The sequence below is a fragment of the Anoplopoma fimbria genome, chromosome 20, assembly GCF_027596085.1.
Source record: "Anoplopoma fimbria isolate UVic2021 breed Golden Eagle Sablefish chromosome 20, Afim_UVic_2022, whole genome shotgun sequence".
NCBI lineage: Eukaryota > Metazoa > Chordata > Actinopteri > Perciformes > Anoplopomatidae > Anoplopoma > Anoplopoma fimbria.
Genome location: NC_072468.1, coordinates 4784711 through 4806226, shown reverse-complemented (window position 1 = coordinate 4806226; position 21516 = coordinate 4784711). Strand labels below are relative to the sequence as shown.

Genomic DNA, 21516 nt, shown 5'->3' with positions numbered 1-21516 from the left:
TCTGGCATGAAAGAAAAAAACGCCTCTCAAGTAGCCATCTTCTCACATTAATGTATCCTCTTGAGTATATCCACTCGCTACTGCACACGTGAGATGCTGCACACAAGAAAGTAGAACTGAAAAGTCTGGAAAAGGAACAAATCAAGATTAAGACCGGTACTTACCATTTAAGAAAAAGATAAAAATACTTTTTGAGTGAGTGAAATGTAGGAATGGACGAAGGAGCTTCCTGCAGGAGAAGAAAGAAATGCAGGTGCATTTAATTTAGTAGCTAATTATACAAAACAGATCTGCTCTAATGGCTTGCTTATAGACTAGAGACAACAATGGACGATATAAGCTGTAAAGAAAAATCAGCACCTCCATTAAATACACCTGTGTCTTCACACTTTCTGCACTGTTCGATGTAATTTGCACCCAAACTTTATCTGACAAAGGCGCAAACAAAATGTGCTTTAACATTTGAATTAACCAGGAACATAAAGGCTTTTTGAGTCATTCTATATAGTAGAGTATGTTACTTTTTTTTGATCTATTAAAATGTATACCTGACTAGTCCCCTGCAGAATATTCTTCCATGCAATGTTCATTATTTCCTTGTTTGAATTGTAAATCTGTTTCAACATCAAAACCATTAGTGTGGATAACAGGGAACTGTAAATCTAAAATGGAACATATAAGAAAAACAGTGAGCGGAAAAACGCTAAATCAGGAAATCTCTTTGGGTTTCTCACTATGAGCAACCTTTATTGGATTACCCATAGTCATTTGATTCACTGTTAATATAAAGTTATTGTTTAGAGGAGCAGCTTTAAATGTATAATATTTGATCAAAATAACAAATTATTCTAAGAACTTAATTTATGCACCACCTGCTGTGGCTGTATGCCAAGTCTCACAAACAAGGCAATAAATTGCTTGTCACCAAGATTATTCATATATTCTCCCATATCCCAGAAATGTAACAGTAACATGTTGCTGTTCCGGTGCATGATCAAAAGAAAATACAATAGATGAGATAGAAATATACATACAAGAGATATTTTAGGACTGGTGCAGCACTATGGCATATGACTTTTTTCCTACCATCGGCTCAAAGCACTCTTTGTGCATTGTTAATTTGACAGCAAACCATTTTTTATTTGCTGTAAACTGACAGCTGGGGATCAGTTCATCTCCACGAATATTGCAGCAGAAAAAAACATTGAACAAGGGTCTTTATGAAACCTCTTTCATGGCATTTCTACATTAGTAAAGAGTACGTCGATAATAACCTCCAACATGGCGCAGTAACCAGATTCAAACCCACAGAAGAGCAAACACTCGGTACAGTAATCTTGCTAAGCCTCTAGGCTTCATTGTCCAGATGTCCTCTGCAAGGAGAATAAACTGGAATGATATATATTAGCAAGCGAGCTCAGCTCTATTCAGTTGAATATGGCTCACATCTCTTTGTGCCAGCCTTTATTCTTCTCAGTCCTCTGCAGGAGGACACTGCTCAGACAAGCACTATTAAACAAAATAAACCATTACTCTGACAGTCTGAGCTCAGACACATGAAGTAGTGCCATGCTTGGAGCTTTTCTCTGCTTTTTATGGTTGAGTGATATTCAGTGCAGGTATCAATCAAAGCAAGAAATGAGCTGGAGTATGTTGTGTTGCCCATTGCAAACATTTCCAGGAAAAGGTACAGACATTAAATACATTCAGACACGAGAATGTTTTATCAAAATAGGAGTGGCTTTGTGAGTCATAATGTGGTACATGGTGCAAGCTAATGGAAATATATAGAACACATTTACTGAAGAAGATCACATTGTGAAATCAGTAATAAGCAACATGTATGCCACTATGGTTTCTTAGGTAAAATGTGTGTTATGTAAGGTTTGAAAGTCCCTTATAAATAAATGAAAAAGAACAAACCGAATGAAATGGGATTAAACATACTTAAATAGAGGTTTGAAAGTCCCTTATAAATAAATGAAAAAGAACAAACCGAATGAAATGGGATTAAACATACTTAAATAGATAAAAGAATGATATCGTTATACATACATTTTGCACTACAGCTGCCCTTAATTTAATAAAAGATATATAGTTAGGAATTTAATGAAAAGCACACTTCATCTTCAACTTTGTTGAAGTTGTGGTATGTCTGCTAACAGTGTGCCTGCCTATGCCACTTGGATCACAGCTTAAAAAAGAGTGTGAAAGAACACTGACACACACACACACACACACACACACACACAGTTTGACATATCCTAAAATACTGCTCACAGCTGACTGGCTAGCATGTGGAGCAGAATGTGTTAATGAACAAGGTCTGTAATTAAAGCCTTATTGTCATATAAGCGGCTTGGGCTGTGGCGATAGACATGATAATCAGGCTGAGATGTTAGGCTGTGCTCAGAATTAGCCTCAATCCGTCATCACGGCCTTAAACGTCCACCTATCCATCTAATCCTACTTTTAAAAAGATTTAAGTCAAATCACACCTTTTTTTTTTGATTGAACATATTTTCTTTCAATCTGTTCCTTTTTAGGGGCTAACTGTATCTGTTTAGAAAAATGCAAGTATTTAAGGAGCCAACAGCTGAATACTAAATGTGTCCATAATTGTTCATTAGCTAATGTAATTACTATTTGTGTCTAATTTGTTTAGAGCCAGAAAATTCTTCCAAGCTATAGAAAGTGCATTTCATTTTGCAGTCACCCTTGTCTGCGTGACACACTCAATCAAAATTGGAGGTGTTGCATACTGTATATTGGTGCATATACAGTATGTGAAGCAAATACACAGAGTCCAAATGATGGTTTTCTCTGCTATCCTCTAGATGCCATCTCTTATCATCCACAGCCAGGAGTTTGATGAGAATTTACATATATTTATTTTATCTTTTAATCTGCTGCCTTGCAGTAAGTGAGCCAGAGATGAAAATTAAGCAATTAAAAGTCATCCACTGTTGCCATAAAAACTCCTTTCCAGTGTCACTTGAGTAAGATGTGGATCTCTGTCAGGAAAAAAAAATGTGAAAAAAAAATCATTAACCAGTCAATTTACCTGTCACTCTTTTCCAACCCTGCGGGCTATATTCAACCCAGTTGTCAACGTGAAATATTTTCGCAGAACTGCTTCTATTTCACACTATGAAGCCTTTAATCTCACCCCAGACCTTGCATTTCAATGAGGTCGGAGCTGGTTGCAATAAACAAATCTGAGTCTACTGTTTATGTCTACTGTTCATGTGTACAACACTGGTATCGGCCTGCAAGACCATTAAAGTTCTAACACTTCCTGTTAGAGTGGTATATTACTGTGTATGCAGTATTTATCTCTTTAGCGAAAGAGTCCTGATGGCTGCTATGCTATAAAACAAAAATGTAATCTGAGCGGAAGATATTGGCCACTTTAGGGCAGGTCAATAAACTGTAAACAGAACATTGAGACACCATTAAACAGTCAATTATTTACATATCCAGCAGATACAGCGCAACATTAGAATATATATTTCTGTCATGTTTCTGCCTACCTGATGGTTATAAGTCAAATAAAAGTTTTGTTTTGGTCAATACTAATTCCTGCGGAAAATTTGTGTCCCTTTGCTGCGAAAGGTTCCACTGTGTTTACCAGCTATTTGCTAATTTTGCGTGCCATTTGATGCTGGGCATGTAGCAGACACTGTTTTTTTTTCTGAAAACAGCTACCTGCTTCTACTGGAAATAATGCTAATTGATAAGAGCGGTGAGAGTGAAAAAAATCTAAACAACTAGTTAAATGATGCTATATCACTTCGTTAAGCTGATGGGGCTGCAAAGTTTACTGATATTTCTCTCTGTTATTATGAGCGCCCCCTTTCATTTAGACAAAGTCACTTGATCCATTCTTAATATAAAACTATCGCCTAGAGCAACTTTACAGTACCACTATACATTCATAAATGCATTTTTACAAGAGTATGATATATATTGTTTCTTGCACAAGAACAATTATATTAAATTCCTCTCAATCTTTTCATTTTATAATCTAAGTGCATACTGTTGACCTTAGGCGTGGCTGTCTAGAGAAATCTCTTTAGTCTTGGTTTCTACGACTGCGAGTTGATATGGACATGTAGAGTGTCAATGGAAGTCTGTTCCAGAGCATCACTTGCAGCTTATTTAAAAAATGTTGACAACTCCCTGTTAGTACCTGATATGAACAGCTGGTCACTGCATGACTCGATAGATGCAAGATATCTATTTTTAGCTGCTGGCGCCTTTATTGTTTTAATCATTAATAATGAGCAGCATGTTAATTCTGTCAGATAAGAGTATCTGCCAATTGTTGACAGTGTAAGCTGTCACTTCACAGATGCCAGCCAACATTAGTATGTCTGCCATGTTTGCTCAATTTTCTCGTTTTGTGCATCCTTGCTCTTGCTAGTCTGATACAATTACAGTTACGTGATTTTAGGATCTGATTTATTTTCTCACTCCTTGCCTGTGAAAGCTTTATTTCTGTAACACTTTTCATTCCAACAAACATACAATGTGCTTCAAAGAAGAGCAAAAAGCACACACATACAAATATATATATGCATAAATACAAGGGATGCGACAAGGCTAATTATCAAGGTTGATTTGCTGTTGACTTTTGCCAAGTAGCACCTCTAACCCCCAGGCTGTTGTACAGAGATTAGAGTGAAAGAGACAGCTCTTGTAGCTATGGGAAATTGTAGGCTTAATACACATGGATTTTTGCATCTCTGGGGCAGTTTAATTCATCCTTCCTAGTACCAAAAGTTCATGGGGAAGGTGAGGGATTTTCTATGGACTACACACGAGATAACTTAAAAAAGAAAAAGTTTAGGCACTAAAAAAAAAAAAACACAAGAGCAAAGACAAACAAGGAAATTAGAATGAGTTGATCTTTTCATCTTCTGTTCAGTCCTCTCTCTGCCTGTTGTCAAAGGAAAGAGTCATGCTTCACATAATACCATTCTTGGAAATATTCACCCATAAGGACGATATAAAGATTGTATTAAAATGGGAGTGAATTAATTCTATAATGCTCCATTGTATGAAACCATATAGACAAACAACAGTAGTAACAGGCTGGGTGATCTGGATATTTGGATAAATCTGCACTGCTGTTTAAGTACAGCCTTAAATAAGTAAGTGAATACACCAAGGAGACACTTATCATCATTTATGCTTGCCTGAAACAGGCATCTGCTGTCTAAGTTTATTTTTAGAGTTAACTTGTAAAGAACCCCCCTCTTGGAAAACACATTTTTCTGTGTAAATAAAAAAATCAATATATTTAAAAGTGTATTCATACAAACTGAGCCCCCTGCTGTTTATTTGTTTTGTCAGGCACCAGGGACTGTTATGAAGTGTTGAAATGTGTGGCATATTAATAATATGAACATCAAATGTAGTGAGGAAAAATGCTTTTAAAGAGATCAAGAAATAATTCAGACCAACAAAAGTAAACAAGTGGCAAAACACTAATGTAAGTGAAACAAGCATCTGAAGGTCCGATTAATGTTTCTCATCATTTTTCTTGCAGCTGTCTTGTGGAAGTTGATGATATGCATCATAATGTTGATGGTATTTGTTTGTATTTTATAATCTGGTCCACTTACAAAGCAAATGTTTAAAGCTGTGCTGATTAAAATGTTTTGAGTTAACAAATGTTTAAAGCTGCACTCAAAATTCTTAAATTAACAATAAGAAATACAATTTAAATTACTTACCAGATGAGTGCCAGACATATGACACACAACTGCTCTCCTGTAAAAGATTAAAAATAAACACTGGCTACCACCAAGCTACTGGAAGCAATACTACTGCCTTGCGATAACCTACCTATGCCAGCCAGTCAAGTTGCAGTTTACATCCATGTCACTCCAATATGTCATCCTTTTATCCTATTGGACATTTGTTTGAAATGGTCATAATTAGCATATTCATTCTTGGGTTATGGCCAAAAATGTGTTTTTTGTGAGGTCACAGTGGCTTTGACCTTTGACCTTTAACAACTAAAATCAAATAAATTGAAATTGGAAAAAAACCTAGGAGAATTAACTGACGGACAGATGGACAACCCTAAAACACAATGCCGCCGGCGATGGCTGTTGCTGGCTCGAAGCCATAAGAAGAAATGAGCTGCAAACACAGATGTAACTAGGGTCTGCTGTATGGGTCTTTAGAGGAAAAGTAGTTTCTTACAGCTGCAGAAAAGAAGAGGGTCCATTTTTCACAGAGAAATGGGTTTTGTGTGAAGTACCTGAATACTGGCATTGTTCGGGTCATTAGTGATCTTTATACTAGAGAGAGGCTGAATAAAGCATTTTACCCGGCTGAACACAGAACACAGAATCCATCAGGCCATTTTGAGTCGGAGAAGAAAAGACACAGTGAACACACTGTGAATCCAACTGTGAATGAGCATTAAATCAAGGTAAGTGAAGATATCTAGGCCAAGAGGCTATGGATTTTAACAAACAGGGTGATATGCTTTGACTTCAGAAACAAATAAGGGAGACAAGACTTATGATTATAAGCAACTTGAAGGGAAAATGAATCAATGAGGACACATAGACTCATATTTAATGGGCTCTGATATTAGACACATTGTAATAGCAGTCCCCCTGTTTGCTAATCCCTTATGTTTGGTCCCTTGTGGTTGGCATATCCAACCATAAGGGACCAAAGTTCTGGTGGCCTGAAAACAAATCAATGGTCTGCACTACACAGACCCAAATCCAAATGCAGGGAGCATGTTAAGGCCAATCAGATGTAAAAGTATATTAGATGGAACAAAATCAACATAATCTACATCTAATGACATGTATACATGTCGCAAATTGTACCAAATAAATCACTAATTAAAAATGATCCCTGTTATAGGCCTATGTGAAATGTCCTATTTATCTGTTTCAGAAATCAATGTTGCATTATGTGCCGACATGCTCTCTGAAGAGCACCCTGTATGTGTTATTCATATCGATGGACATATAGCAGTTCAGAGATTATCTTGATATCTCAGTCAGATTTTTGTGTCTACAGCATGAGGTTTGATATTTACTCTGATGATGGAATATGAGGGGGCTTTATGTGACAGGTACAATAAATCATTAGTGCAACACGCATGTTCTTTTGTGTGACGTGCATGTTCTTGTGACGCACGTTGGAGATGCCTTCATTATTTTACAGTACTAGAACTTACCAGTGATACTATATTTGTATCAGAGAACTGAAGAGGTACTCGCTTGTCTATCAGTTATCTACTGTAAGTATAGTTTTATATTAGAATAATGAACATGCTTCAAGAAATGTATGAACACAGATGATGAAAAATACAAGTCCATGAGACTAGAATCACATAGAGAGGAAGAGGACTTTTGCTTCCAATACATGACTTTTTTGATATTATTTATTTCTTTTTCATTCTACTAAAAAGAAAAAAACATATCTGTCATTACCACCTCCATTTTCTGGGGCTTTGTGATCTCATCATCTGTCTCTGGTGGCTCTATGCTGTAAATAGCATATTAGTAGAACAACTTCTTCCATATATCCTTTGATCAAATCTCTCTCTCTCTGTATTTGAGGAAGATACAAAGAGAGAGGTAGAGAGGCAGCCGACCTGAAGAGTAATTTGAAGAAAGACAGAGAAAAGGCCTGTCAATGTTACATTTTTGAAAGAAACAACAAAACTGTGTCCAAAGTGTGGCCTGAGCTGCTTGATGGTAATGCTAAGGAGAACCACAGACCATGTTTGACAAGAGCCATGTAACAAATGTGCACACAAAGACAAAAGAAATACCTGCTAATTGTTGGATTCTAGGGATTTTAAAAGGGAAATAATACTAGCCTTATCTTTAAATACATGAAAACTTGTCTGCACATACTCTCATAGAATGGGATATGCACTTGCATCGGCAACCTGAGGAGCACTTGGCATGCACATAAATAGACATTAGACATTTTAAATACATTTTTAATTGGACTCATCCATAATGACTTATGATCAGTAGAGTCTTTCAAAATTGTGGCATTACCCTGCAGCAGCAGTCAGATGTCAGATGTGCCTGTTACTTTAATGTTTTGCTTAATTTCAATGCTCTCGTCAACCTGTTTACAGCAGCAACACAGGAGTTAAAGACCGACTGTAAGCTGCCAAGCAGCAAATGACAAACGGACGTTTGCAACTAGCTTGTGGACACCGTGCAGCATTTATCAGTTAAGGAGCCAGATATTTCACTCAGAAGTTGGTAGAGACTGCAACACATCTAGTGAATAATGAACTTACATTTGCCAGGAGGACAGAAACACATTTCTAAATAAATGCTGACACTGCTCCTTGTCTGTTAATGTGTTTACAGCTTGAAGGGCGTTCCCTAAATTAGCCAATAAAAGTTTTTTGTTTATTAATTGCATGTAACTTTAAGATCATTTGGCTTTTTTTCCCATTAAAAACAATTTTTTCATTTGGATGCATTATGTTAAATCATATGGTGTTACACTTTCAAAAATATCTCACTTTTAACTCTTCTCACCCAATAATAAAGGAATAATGACAATTATATGCAAGAATATTTAATCCTGTCATGGCTTGAGGAAGAAACTGGAGACACTAAGAATGAAATTACATTTATTTACAGCGTCAGTGAAAACACTGTGGAGTTAACTGACATCTCCTTTGTCCTGGCATTGACCCATTGTCATTTGAGCAAATGTTATCTGCAAAGACTAATTACATCCACATACCGATCCGCTTCGCACTGTGGAGGGCCCGTGCGTGGGACTTGAAGAGGCTGAGATGCAAATGTTCTATTGTCAAGACACTGACAGCCACAAACAGCCTGAAGGTATAACTACTGACCTTTTCTTAGGAGAACTTTATTTTTCATGCCAGTGGGATTTGGGAGAAAGGTCTTTTAAAGAACATTTTCTGTTTACTTTTGTACGCCTGGTCTTCTCACATTTATCCTGTATTGATTGGAATGGAAAAAGTTATGAAAAGTTTATATTTGTTCCCTCTGCAGTTGGGTTGAAGAGAAGATTAGGTTACAGAGAGATGTCCTAACTTGTTCAGGAGAGGATCAACACAATAAAGTGAGCATCTTGTACAAAGAAGTGTCCTCTTTACTAACTGCAGATCTCAGCAAGAGGCTGTTGGCTGGAGGCTGCTTCCTTTGTGCGTCATCCCGTGGAGATACACATGCATTTAAATATACACACCATGTTGTAACACTGAAGAGGTTGTATAGACAACTGCTGTGTGTAGTGACAACTGGATTTCTCATGTGAACACTGACAAGACCAGTTCCTGGGTTGAGGATTGTGTGTTCTGCGAGAACACGTGCATTTGATGTCTGCGTATCTTTAATACAGGATCAATGCTTCCCTGCCAGTCTAATCTAGTTATTATATCCATCAGGAACAAAGTACCAGCTTTTAACAACATTATGAACTGTAGCCTGGGCCAAAATATCACTTCTATTTAATCATTCCTGAAGACAGATCCAAGAAAGTGGATGGACATGGTGGCTGGTTTTAATTTCCGAGTGCCTTAGTCAGCTAGTTTGAGTCAAGAAAGGCTAAAAGGGGTCTCACTAAGGACACTTTTCCCCTCTTGGTTTTAATTGGAATAAAATGACAACCGTTCCAGCCACTAACCCTCCGATGATTTAACTCTGAGGATGATTTTGTTGAAGCCCTCTCCTCTGTCACGTTCTACTTCCCCATCACCGTGCTGAGAAACTGAAAGGTAATGGATAAGATGCAGCTAAACCGAGCAATGGTCCACCAGTGCCCCCATCAGAGACCGGGAGGAATTACAACAAACCAGATGAATGAGGGCCCTCCTCAGTATCCCCAACTGTGTTTGGAACCAAAAGTACAGAATGAATGTCGGTAGCTACATGGTACTACCACGTGGAGTCGAGTTGGAAAATCTCGTCTTAGTGCAAACAAGATCGTAATAGACAACTGGAAACTGTAAAATCAAAAAGTTTAAAAAGTTCCCCTCTCAATTAACTTCGGAACAATAGCATTATTCATACTTTACATATACATTTTGTATGCAACCATATAAAAAGATTAAGCAAAAATGCACTAGCATTACAAAACACACACAAATGTAAAGACAAAACCGGAAATGGAGCTTTAAAATTTTTTATTAAAAAAATAGAAAACTTACATAAAAAAAAACCAAGGTATACATCTATATGTCAGTCAATTACACATAACAACCCATCCTTAACTACACACACTTGGGCTGGGGATTTGGTTTGTGGCAATATGATGTAACAATGCATCGATCATCCTCCAGAAGGCTTGTTAAAAGCGGCATTGAAAACAAGGGTATAGTGCTAACAGTATCATGTTGAGTCCATCATATTGGGTGTGCAGGGTAGTACAATAATCACAGACTTTTAAAAACACATGACAATCACCAAATTTGGTTTTGTTAATGGCTACCAAAACTCCAGTTATGGTGAATCTGCAACATCCCAGGCTCAAGTCCCCTTATGGATTGCTGTGTAAGTTATGTAGCTTTGAAACCTTGTCTTACAAGATGTAGAAATGCTGACAATAAATATTGGAGAGGAGGGACCTCTTGCCTATTATAATTATGACCTGTGAATTAAAAAAAAGAAAAAGAATGACATGACGTTAATGTTAACAATCATTGACTGCAGTAGGAGTCTACTCCTGGAACATACACCTTGAAGCTGGTTGTAAAAATAAAAGCCAAGTAAACCTGGCAGTGCTTATAGAAAACAATAGAACAGAAAAATGACTACGTACAGGAAAGAAGGGCAAATTTGGTCATTTAAGAAGGCAGTTAACCTGTTGCTTTAACAGAATCAAAAAGGAGATATAAGGCAGAAAATGCACTTTGCTGGTAATAAGTAGCACCAACTATTTTTGAAATGACATGAGTGAACACTGCTAAAAGGTGCATTTCCCAGTACAGCCTCAGACTATCATGAGGAAATACACCCAAATAAAATTTGAATAACTGAAAAAAAGTAACACGAGTAGTGTCAGTAAAACATTTGGACAGCGATTGGCGTGATCATAATGCAATGGTAAATCATGTCATTTTTGGCACATTGTTCATGTTGCTTTGCCATAGCGCCCCCTTCTGCTGGAAAGCTGTATATACACACACACACACACACACACACACACGTACACACTCACATGTACACACTCACACTCAAGGCCCTTAAATCCATCTATTGCACAGATCAATGTTGTCTACAAAAAAAAAAAAAAAAAAATCCAACTTATAGTGGGGACAACCACTAAAATAAAACCAAAATGTGACATAAATTAAATAAAAGCAATTATTGCACATGAACGCAACAAACATAAAATAAGGTGGCAATGTTGACAATACAAAAACAAAACATAATAGTGCGAATGTGACAAAAAAAAAAAAAAAAAGCCCTTGGTGACAAAAACAAGAGAACAAATGACCAACACACAAAAAGGAGAAACATTTGGTACATTCAGACAAGTCATCACAGTTTAAGCACTTGAGACAAGGTCCGTTTTGTGCCGTCACACCAAAAACATCAAGTCAGCGTTGCGCTGCATAGGTAGAAAGGTAGTGCTTCGCTCCGGTCCAGAGTACAATTTGTAGATGATAGTCCAAGCTGTGAGCACTCTGAAATCGTAGCCGATAGGGAGTTGCATTCAGAAGACCAGATGAGCCCAAAACCTCAAAAAAGGCCCAATAAGATTCAAAACTTCAAGAGCGACCAGGTTTGAAAATCAGTTCGGTACTATGGCACATAATGTTGCTTTCTAAAAGGTTTTCAAGTTGAATGGAAACTCAATGCTTGATCGAAACACTTTAGCCAACCAGCCAGAGTCTTTAGCTGCTGGGAAGGGACACTGGAAGAGGAGTAAGACCCAGTGTGGGAATCAGTAATCCAACTCAAAGTCCGTGCTGGTGTGCATGAAATTTAGAGGAAGGGCCTCTGACTATCATCAGCCGGATGTAAAAAAAAAAATGAGCACAGTTAAGACTTTAGTCCTTTTACAGTCTTCCTTCAGCTGCAAGAGCCTTGTAGCATCACTTAGTGCTTGCTAAAGAGCTAGCAGAGATCAATCATTCGACACCTCTGGAAACAACTTCCATTGACTTGTGAATTCCAGGACCAAGTAGGTGTGTTTTTGAGAGAGCCTCCAACAAAAAAAAAAAAAAAAAAATAGCTGTATCATAAATACTTCACAGCTCCTCTACTCCAAGACTCATGATGGGCCGAGTGAGGTGTTAAAAAACATTGCCAGTTAAGTCATGCATGTCTCTCATCTGCTCTGGTTAAGAGCGGGAAGATTTTCCCTCTTCCTGCGCCGCCAGGTGTTACGGTTGTACTGCTGCTGGTTCCTGAAACCCGGTGCCGCGTTGTGACCCTGGGGAACAAACTGCCGCTGGGGACTGAAGTTACCTTGAGAGTGGGTTTGACCTCGGAGGCTTCCACCTTGGTTGTGCTTGAAGCCAACTTTGTGCGGCTCAAGTGAGCCATGGGAATTGGATCTCATGGTGAACGTGTGGCTCTGATGCCCTCCCATCTGAGGGTGGTGGAGCTGGTGGAGGGGGCTCGGGAGAGGGCTTGTGGAGTTAGTGTGCTGGGAGATGTGGGCGGCTTGCGACATGTGACGATGCACAACACTGATTGAAGGTGGATTTTCATGGTAGAACTGGCAATCACCGAGCGAGGAGATGGTAAGGTTCTCTGGGAGGGACATCTGGACCTAAAGATTTAAAAAGAAGCAGAATATGGAATGGGAATTCTACCAGGGGTAAGTTTTTGAAGTTTTGTGTGCAATAGCTTTCATGCCCAAATTGAAACATAAAAAACACTCCAAGTACTGGGTTAATATGTTTGACACCGTTTGAATTGAAATTCTCTTTAGTGAAGGCTCATGCAGCCTGTAGAAGGGGAAAAATAAACCCACCTGAGGCGTGGTGTGGATAAAGCCTGCTGGATGAGTGGCCCTCAGGTCAGTAGCCATCTGGAGCACTGAATGGACTGAGGCCAGGGTTAGGGGATGGAGTTGGATAGTAGAATTACTGCTCGGGGGAGAATCAGACTCCTGGAAATAGACAACACAGTTTTTAAGTTGCACACACAGGAGAAAATATGGACAAATGATGGAGAAGGTATTTGCTATTATCATGTTATTCTGACAAAGATCTTTGTGATTGTATGAAAACTAAATAAAGAAAAACAGGTGATTGTTAAGCTCCATGTGTTGGCACTGATATAGTAAATGTTTTAATAGAGAAAATATCTTTTGGCCTTACTATGTCACTACCGGAGGATGAGGAGAGCGAGCAGGCAGAGGATGATGAAGACGAGTGGTGTTGCGGGCTGGGGAGGAAGACTGGAGAAGGTGAGGGGGAGTCAGTACTGAGGGGGGAGGAAGAGTCTCTCTGATCCTCCACAGAAACCAGCATCAGCCTGGCCAGGTCCTGCTCACAGGTCTCGACATCTAGGACCAAACAGAACACTTGTGTTGAATTTTCTTTTCAGCATCAGGCATATTACTACATAACTTGACGGGGGAAAAAAAGAAAGGAAAAATAAAATAATTTTTCTAAAAAGGTGCCATCACACCTAGCCTGTTTGGTTCTGACAAACCCAAGTTTGTTTGCGCGGTTAGTACGATCTATTTGGGCTGGTGCGGACCAAACAACTGAACAGAGACCATGTGAAAAGGTGGTTCTCGGTCCACTTTCAAGCAGAAACTAGTGCAGTAAGTTTGTGGTGTGAAACCCCCCCCCCCCAAAAAAAAAAAAAAACCCCACATGATTTTATGACAGCAGATATGTGATTGTAGCATGATTTTAAAAGCTACACTACTAATAAATCCATCAGCCCATCCTGAAATCCGTTCAGGGAGCAATTTTATAATTCCTTTGTATATCTCCAGGCCACGGTCAAGCCCTACACCCCCGCCCGACCACTTCGCTCTGCTGCCTCGGGGCGACTGGTTGCCCCGTCGCTCAGAGGTCCCTGCGGCCGATCCACCCGGTCACAGCTTTTTTCTGTCCTGGCCCCTCAGTGGAGGAATGAACTCCCCACCGACGTCAGGACAGCAGAGTCGCTGCCCATCTTTAGGCGCAGGCTGAAAACTCACCTCTTCAAGAAGTACTACCCTGAGCCTTCCTCGTAGCACTTATTGCATTCGTATTAGTTTGTTGCACTTATTGTTTTCGTAGTAATTTGCTTCTGCACTATACTTTTGCTCTGATTTATGCTTTTAGATGCTTGTTTAAGAAAGGAGATGCACTTATGACTTCTGGTGACTAGTAGTTCTCTTGAATACCTATGTTGAATACACTTATTGTAAGTCGCTTTGGATAAAAGCGTCTGCTAAATGACTGTAATGTAATGTATAAAGCCGTGTATATAAAACTATCGATGCAAATCAGCACAGGTGTTTTCTTGATTAATAGGTCAAATCCACCGTATGTTATCAATTATGACTAAGAATGCTTATAATCAATCAACAACATAAACACGACGCAAACTAAAAAGCAAGAATGTATAACATTTTGACCAACATCGAGACCACATGGACACATATGTAAAAAAACACCCTAAATGTTACAAAGTAGATGTAATTCCAAGGTTCCCACAAAGTTACCATGGTTCTCCAGCTTGGCATACTGCTTGGCTCCCCACTTCTTAATTGTCCAGTCCCTGTAGGCCAACACCTCGGGGCTGACCTTGATGATGCGTCCTAAAGTACTGTAACACAAATAAAAGGTGTGGTCCATCAAGCTACCAGAACACACTCAAAACTAGTGCTCAGTAAGGAACGATTTCATTCATTGAGAAACCAACCTGTCATAGTCTTTGTTGGGGTAAGCGCGAGCTAGAGGAGACACTCCGTGACTCAGCACCATGTAGGCAAAGTCAAACACCTGCTTGACTTGCAAAACACCATACGAACTCCTGCCCACATCGTTCCCTGTGACAATCAAAAAAATGAAAATATATGTCGATTACTTTGGACAATACAATAAAAAGGGACAACAATCTGTTTAAATTCCAGTGACATGTATAACGGCACAAGCCATGTAGGCGTAAAAGAGCCTGATGCTATCCTTTTCTACAGGTAGGGTCGGTCAGTCAAAAAGAGTAATTGGGTGTCATTTCACTCACAAATGTAACATGACTTGACACACTGGAAACAATGCATCTCCAACCAGAACTCAAACGGTCTCACTGAATTACAGTGATACATCTGCTTCCTTTCCCCACTTTGTTTAGTATTTCGGAATGTTTAAGCAGTTTATTGTACAATAGTTCTTTACCCTATTTAAAGACCATCTGTCACGTTTTTTTCCTCCGTAAATGCACTACGAGTGGATGATAAATGTTTGCTACTAGATTGATGTCATAACTATACACTTTACATGGATGTGTGTCTCAATCATGTCACTCTCCCATTTATTCATCAATTCAAATCCCAATCTGACCTGGCTGTATTGGGTCTTCTATGCAGAGCATGGATGGCCTGTTTTCACTCCCTATGGCTTTGAGCGTTTCCTCCTTGGACAGGTAAGCTCCTCCATTCTTCACCCGGATGCCGGTCTTCATGTAGTTAAAATCGCGGCCGTACAGCTCAAAGAACTCGATCAGCAGGATGCCCAGGTTGATGTTTGCACGTCGTGTGTCGATTCGAGGGTGTAACTGATTAGCAGATCAAGGAACACTCATTACCTACAGATCAAGTCTGAAACATCACGCGCACATACAAAAATGGTGTAAGTGGTGCTAAAATGTCATTATTTCATACACCACTTACAACAGTACACAAACAACAAAACATTACTTTTGTGATCTTCTTTCACACTTATCCCAACTACATTAAATTGTAACAGAATTCCAAGCTTTTCAGATGATTTGACAAACAAAATTGTAATAACAATAATAATGATGACAAAATTTGCTGTGTTTTTAATAGTCAAGACAGCATTTTGTGTACCTGCAGGAAGCTGATAGCCATTAGAATAAGGCTGTAAGAGCTGATCCCTCCAGTGAAGACTTCATTCAGATCCCTCTGCAGGAGGAACTGCTTCAGGACGAAGATCAGAGGCGGCAGAACAGTGTACTTCTACGAGATGGAAAGACAAACATAAGAAACAAACGAAGAAGGCCACATTTGTGTTGAACATTTCACGTGTTAAAAGGTTTACCTTAAGATAGCTTTTGATGAACTGTGCTGCTTTAACGGCCGTCTCTACATTGAAGCTGATGTCCACTTTCACCTCTGTTTCATGGTCAGTTAGCTTAATGATTGGCACCTATGGACAGGTCAAAGAGTCAATTGGAAACAATCCAAAAGAAACCGATCAACATTTCATGATTCATAGTGAACTAATTGACACAAGCTATTCCCTTAAGTCATGAGTTAGGACCCAACATCAGTTTTAAACCCGCCTGTGTGGGGTTCTCAAAGTAAAAAAAAAAAAAAAAAAAACAAGACACCATCAGCTCTCTCCTGGTGACTTACTGTAGCTTTGTCGAGGACCTTAATGGGATATTGCCCAGCCACATTGTGTTTCTTCAGGGCTTGTTCCAGTTCCTGCAGTGGGGGATGGTCCCACTTTCCAAACACCACCAGGTCAATGTCACTGCAAACAGAAACACAAAGTACTTTGTACCTTAACAAAAATAGTTTTAGGTTGTGTAACTAATCCAGGCTTATGGGAAAGTTGTGCAATCACAATGTTAAATTGTGAAATTTAAAGATAAAGAAAGGTTTTTAAAAGAAGAAGAAAAGGCATTTAAGCTAATTAGTTCATGATCTTGAAGACATGGCCCTCATTCATATTCAATATTGATCATGGAGTTTAGACCAAATGAATGACGAGTCTTAAGTAAATAAAGTGGTTTTATGTTTGAAACAATCATTGTATTAAAGTGCTGCCACTCAAAAAATATATATCTTTAATGACTACTGGTTAATCATTTCAAAATGAAATTTTTGAAATGATTAAACTCCTGCTTATTTGAACAACTAATGCGAAATCAACTTTTCACAGTATTGCTCAGCTGTAGAACCCTGTTGTCCTTATAACAAGGAACCAACCTTTTTACAAAAACTCAATGACAGCATATGACAAGAGTAATGTCTGAATCCCAGCAGTGTGGTTGTATCTTTGCTACTAAACAGCAATGCTGAATACTGTATGGTGACATATTACTGATGCTCTCTGACGAAAATAGACATAACTATGACCTACCAAAAATAGTGCTCCCTCTTCCCAAAACTGGCCCACATAAGGTCAGAATGCAGATTAAAAAACACAGAAACAAGTATTACCTCGATGGAAGATAAAGTCCTGTGCTGAAGCTGCCAAATATCTCCACCTGCAGGGTACAAAACAAATAAATAAAGTCTGATTAAAGTCGTTAAACATTATGGTGACCATTATCAACGTGTATATATATATATAGATATCTAAAGTCTAAGATAGTTTGACCTTTATGTTTGTTGGCAGTTTAGCTGTACTGCTCCATGCCCCTTGTACATTATTGCTTAAAACTCAAATGATAGTTTGAGTAGGTGTTACTGAGCTTGCTAAATTCCAGCAGCTTCATAAATAGTTCTTAAAATAATAAAAATGATAAATGAAATACTGCAGATGGCTACAAAAGGCAAAACATGTCATACTGAAAATTGACTGTGTCATGGTTAAATCATCCATTGGATGGATGTGCATGTAAAATTCTTAAAGTTTAACTTCGCATGTTAGTTTGAAGTCTCTCAAAATACTGCTAAAAGCCAAATGTTAAATAACAGGACACGCTGGTCTCTGTAGGACACGGGCAGCATTTCTGGAAAGTGCTATTAGATATTATTTCTGACTGTGGTCTTATCTCCACTAATGTTTAACAACCATTTTCTAGTTAAGGACCAAAGCCCAATACAAACATTTTACATTTGTACCACCACCGCTTTGAGGAGGAACACAAATTGGATTTGTCTTTAGAGAAAAGGGAGGCCCGGTGGGACTTGTCTGGGCTACAATTAGCTCAAAAATGTTTATAATGTTAACCAAAAAATGCATTTCTTACAAAGTAAACTCTGTTTTACATTCTGTTGGCAACATACAATGGAAAATAACTCACTAATGTTACTTTGGGAATGCAAGTGACATGAATAATGATTACATCTGGCCAACTCTGTTTAACCGTGCAGTGTAAACTGGGCTGCTGACTGTAAGTGTGGCCAAATAGGATACATGAAGTGCTTTAAACCTCCAGACACAATAACATTGATTTAAACAAGCCATAAGAGCTTTGCAAAGAAATAAACTTTACTCAATAAAATAAATAAAATGTCATTAAAAACCAAGCTTACATAATGGCAGATCCTGCAATCGAAGACAATATGTTAGTAGTAGAGAAAACGTGATGAAAAATCCCGACACAGAAGTGAAGTCTAAAATGCTTTTTATAGTAAAATGAGTCCTGGATGGGGACCAGGGCAGTAAAAAGCCTGTTCTTGTGTGCATTGTCCTAGTACACTCTGGCTCATAAGGGGTTAAACATCTGATCCTGCCTTAGGGGAGCTGGCACAAGTAAACCCCAGAGGTCATCAGTAAAATCTCACTTTTTAAATGGCAACTACGCAGGCGTTTTTTAAGCATTGTTTGTTTGAAATGGATTCATAAGCTAGGTTTCTTGGTTCTGTGTTAACAGAGAAGGGAGAATTTATCAAAAAGAATTACCATTTAACCGGGTAAACCAGTTTCAAATTATTCAATACGACGGCCCTTGAATGAGTCCTCTTCTTTCCGAAGCCTTTAATGCTCAGTCTGATTAAACAGTGTCGGAGAGGTTACGATTCAACTCAATGGCAATATTCTGTCTCCCTCATGTATGTATATGGGAGTCAACACCACATCAGACATCTCAACATACAGCTGTCCATTACAAAACCACCACTGACTTTAAGAGTAAGCAGGGTTTAATAATCACCTGACAGTGAATCAGCATTAAAACACTGAAACTGATAAAACTGTGTCAATGACATATTTTACTTTTGCTATAAAGAACTCATGACTTCAAGCACTGTGACACAGTTAACTAGCCCTTGTCCAACTTTGGCACAGAAAGTTTAGAGATCCAAACTTGATGCCACAGGAAGCTGCAACTCACTGAGATTGGATGTTTTTTTTTTAAGGATGATTAGCAGCACATCAGGAAAAAAGAGCTATACAATATGGGCAAAAGTTTAGGTAATGCTCACATAATCAAGTCAAAAAAAAAAAATCTCAAAGGTCACAGTCTTACATACTGTGTAGGCCAGAGGAGTATTCTGTTCCCACAGCTTGAGTTACTGTCCCAAGCCCACCGACACTCACCCGTGCTGTGGGCCACAAGTCCTTGATGACACTTTCTATTCTGTTCACGACAGCTCTCCTCATGGCCTCCTCCTCTGGTCGCGGTGACATGAAGTTGAAGAAGTCCACAATTTCTTCATGGAGACTGTAAAGAATCAAGGGAGACAGGACACCTGGGATCATGGCCTGAACAGTGCGAGTGCTGGACAGTATTGCTGGGTGTATTTGAGATAAAAAAAATAAAATAAAAGTATGGATTAGGCCTGGGCCTACCGAAGACTGTACTGCTGGTTAAAACAAAAAGGTAATGTTTGAAGCACTGAAAGAAAATAGGAAAATGCATTTGTGCCTCATACATCTGCACTCACAGAAACTTAAATTATTGTTTTTTGCAAACTATTTAAACTGATGGGGGAACAAAATCTGACTAACATAACCAAACTTATATATTAAAGTATATTTGTTAGGCCAAATACATCCATAGTTTTATTGTAGAGACCACAAGGATATTTTTTTCTGTTTTCTGTGAAAGAAAAATAGGTTCAGATATATATATTAAAAACGTACAGGGGGAAAAAAGGGCAGAGTTGTGATTCTTTTTTTCATCCATATTAAACATTTTGTCGTTACAATACATGCATCTTTGGCATTTACCACTGCTCATTGTGTTGGTTGTGACCTGATGGAATTCCTTTCAGAACCCCAAAAAGTCACGTTGAGAATCCTGCCATGACTGTAATATAATATATAAAAAATAAAATAAATAAAATAAATAAAAAAAATAAAAAGCCCCCTCCACACCCACCTCTCCTATATCCTTACCCATTAATGCCAGGGCTGTACCGCCTGGTTTTCCACAGGCTACTACAAGAAGAGTCTACATGTTGTCCATTGCAGACATGGGAGAGCAGCGGGTTGATGCCGTGGAACGTGTTCGCCCTGTTCAGGTGCCTCCTGCGGCCGGTCGCCTGTGACTGATGGTGGTGGTGGTGGTGGTGGTGCTTGTTCCCATGCTGATTTTTCGTCCCGGTGGGGGTGTGGCCGCCGGATTGTTGCATGCTGCGACAGTGTTGCTGAACGCTGTGAAAAGGCGGAGGAGGAGGAGGAGGAGGATACTGTCGTCTGAGATTGTCCTCGTTCAACTCCTGCTCGCCGTAGTGTAAAAACCGGCTGGCCTCTTCTGCGACGTTCAAATTATCGATTTGCAGAGAGGAGCCGGAAGGCGAGGAGCTCTCGGCCTCCGAGTCCAGAGAGGAGGAGGACGGCGACAGCGAAGCCTTCCTCCGGACATTCCCCCTCTCTCCGCCGCCGCCGCCGCCGTCTCGCTTCGACAGCTTCCCGAACACACAGCCCGGCGGCGGCGCTACATTTTTGCAATACTCGCTGTTGGACTCCGTCGAGTTCGCGTTTTGCGCTGCGAAGTTGCGTTGGTGGTGAAGGTGGTTGTCGATGCCGGAGTTTGCTCCAAATCCCTGAGAGGTTTCCCAAATGTGCATCCACAGGGAATTGGCAGGTCCCTTCTGCTCCGGCTGGATCCAAGCGGTCCTGGGATCCATTGGACTCGAGTTGGTAGAGGACGTCTTCACGGGGAAATGGCGAGCAATTTTTTTTGCAAATGAAAGACTTTGCACTCGAGAAAACAAATAAATCCTACCGCGTCAATTTAGTTGTTAACATTGCAATGCTTCACGTCCAGAAACTGGTTCGGTTTTTCAAGCGGCTTGTCCAACTCCACTCCCCATGTAAACCAGCCAATATGGCGCACCCAGCAGCACGGATCAGCGTCTACGCATGTGTGAGGGATTTAAATCTGTGAACACACCCCTCCAGACTGGACGAGGCGTCAAGTTAACCACATGCCAGCCAGACAAAACGGAAGTTAAACTTTTGTAATGTTTTCTTTTTCTCTCTGAAAGACCAAATACATAATTACAAACATCTACAAATATACTTGTACTTTTTTTTATAAAATACAAAATATTTGTTTTATTTATTATCACATGATGTCCATTTTTTAAGCTGTTGCCATAACAGAGGTTTATTATACCACCAGCATCTTTACAAACATTCTCTGACTAACAATAACCACTAATAATATTTAAGATGTAATACTGTGATTTATTACAAATATCTGT

General features: G+C 39.2%; 1 protein-coding gene across 1 annotated transcript; it reads right to left on the bottom strand.

Moving 5' to 3' along the window:
- Positions 1–11235: 11235 nt before the first annotated feature.
- On the bottom strand, positions 11236–21510 carry LOC129109593 (terminal nucleotidyltransferase 4A-like). The gene is made up of 12 exons (XM_054621695.1): positions 20204–21510; positions 19403–19526; positions 17356–17402; positions 16543–16663; positions 16226–16333; positions 16015–16143; positions 15506–15719; positions 14868–14994; positions 14668–14771; positions 13322–13509; positions 12973–13110; positions 11236–12768 (listed from the first exon to the last, which is right to left on the bottom strand). Exons 1-12 carry the CDS (start codon positions 20935–20937, stop codon positions 12322–12324), a joined length of 2481 nt encoding a protein of 826 aa, XP_054477670.1. The 5' UTR covers positions 20938–21510; the 3' UTR covers positions 11236–12321.
- Positions 21511–21516: the final 6 nt, after the last annotated feature.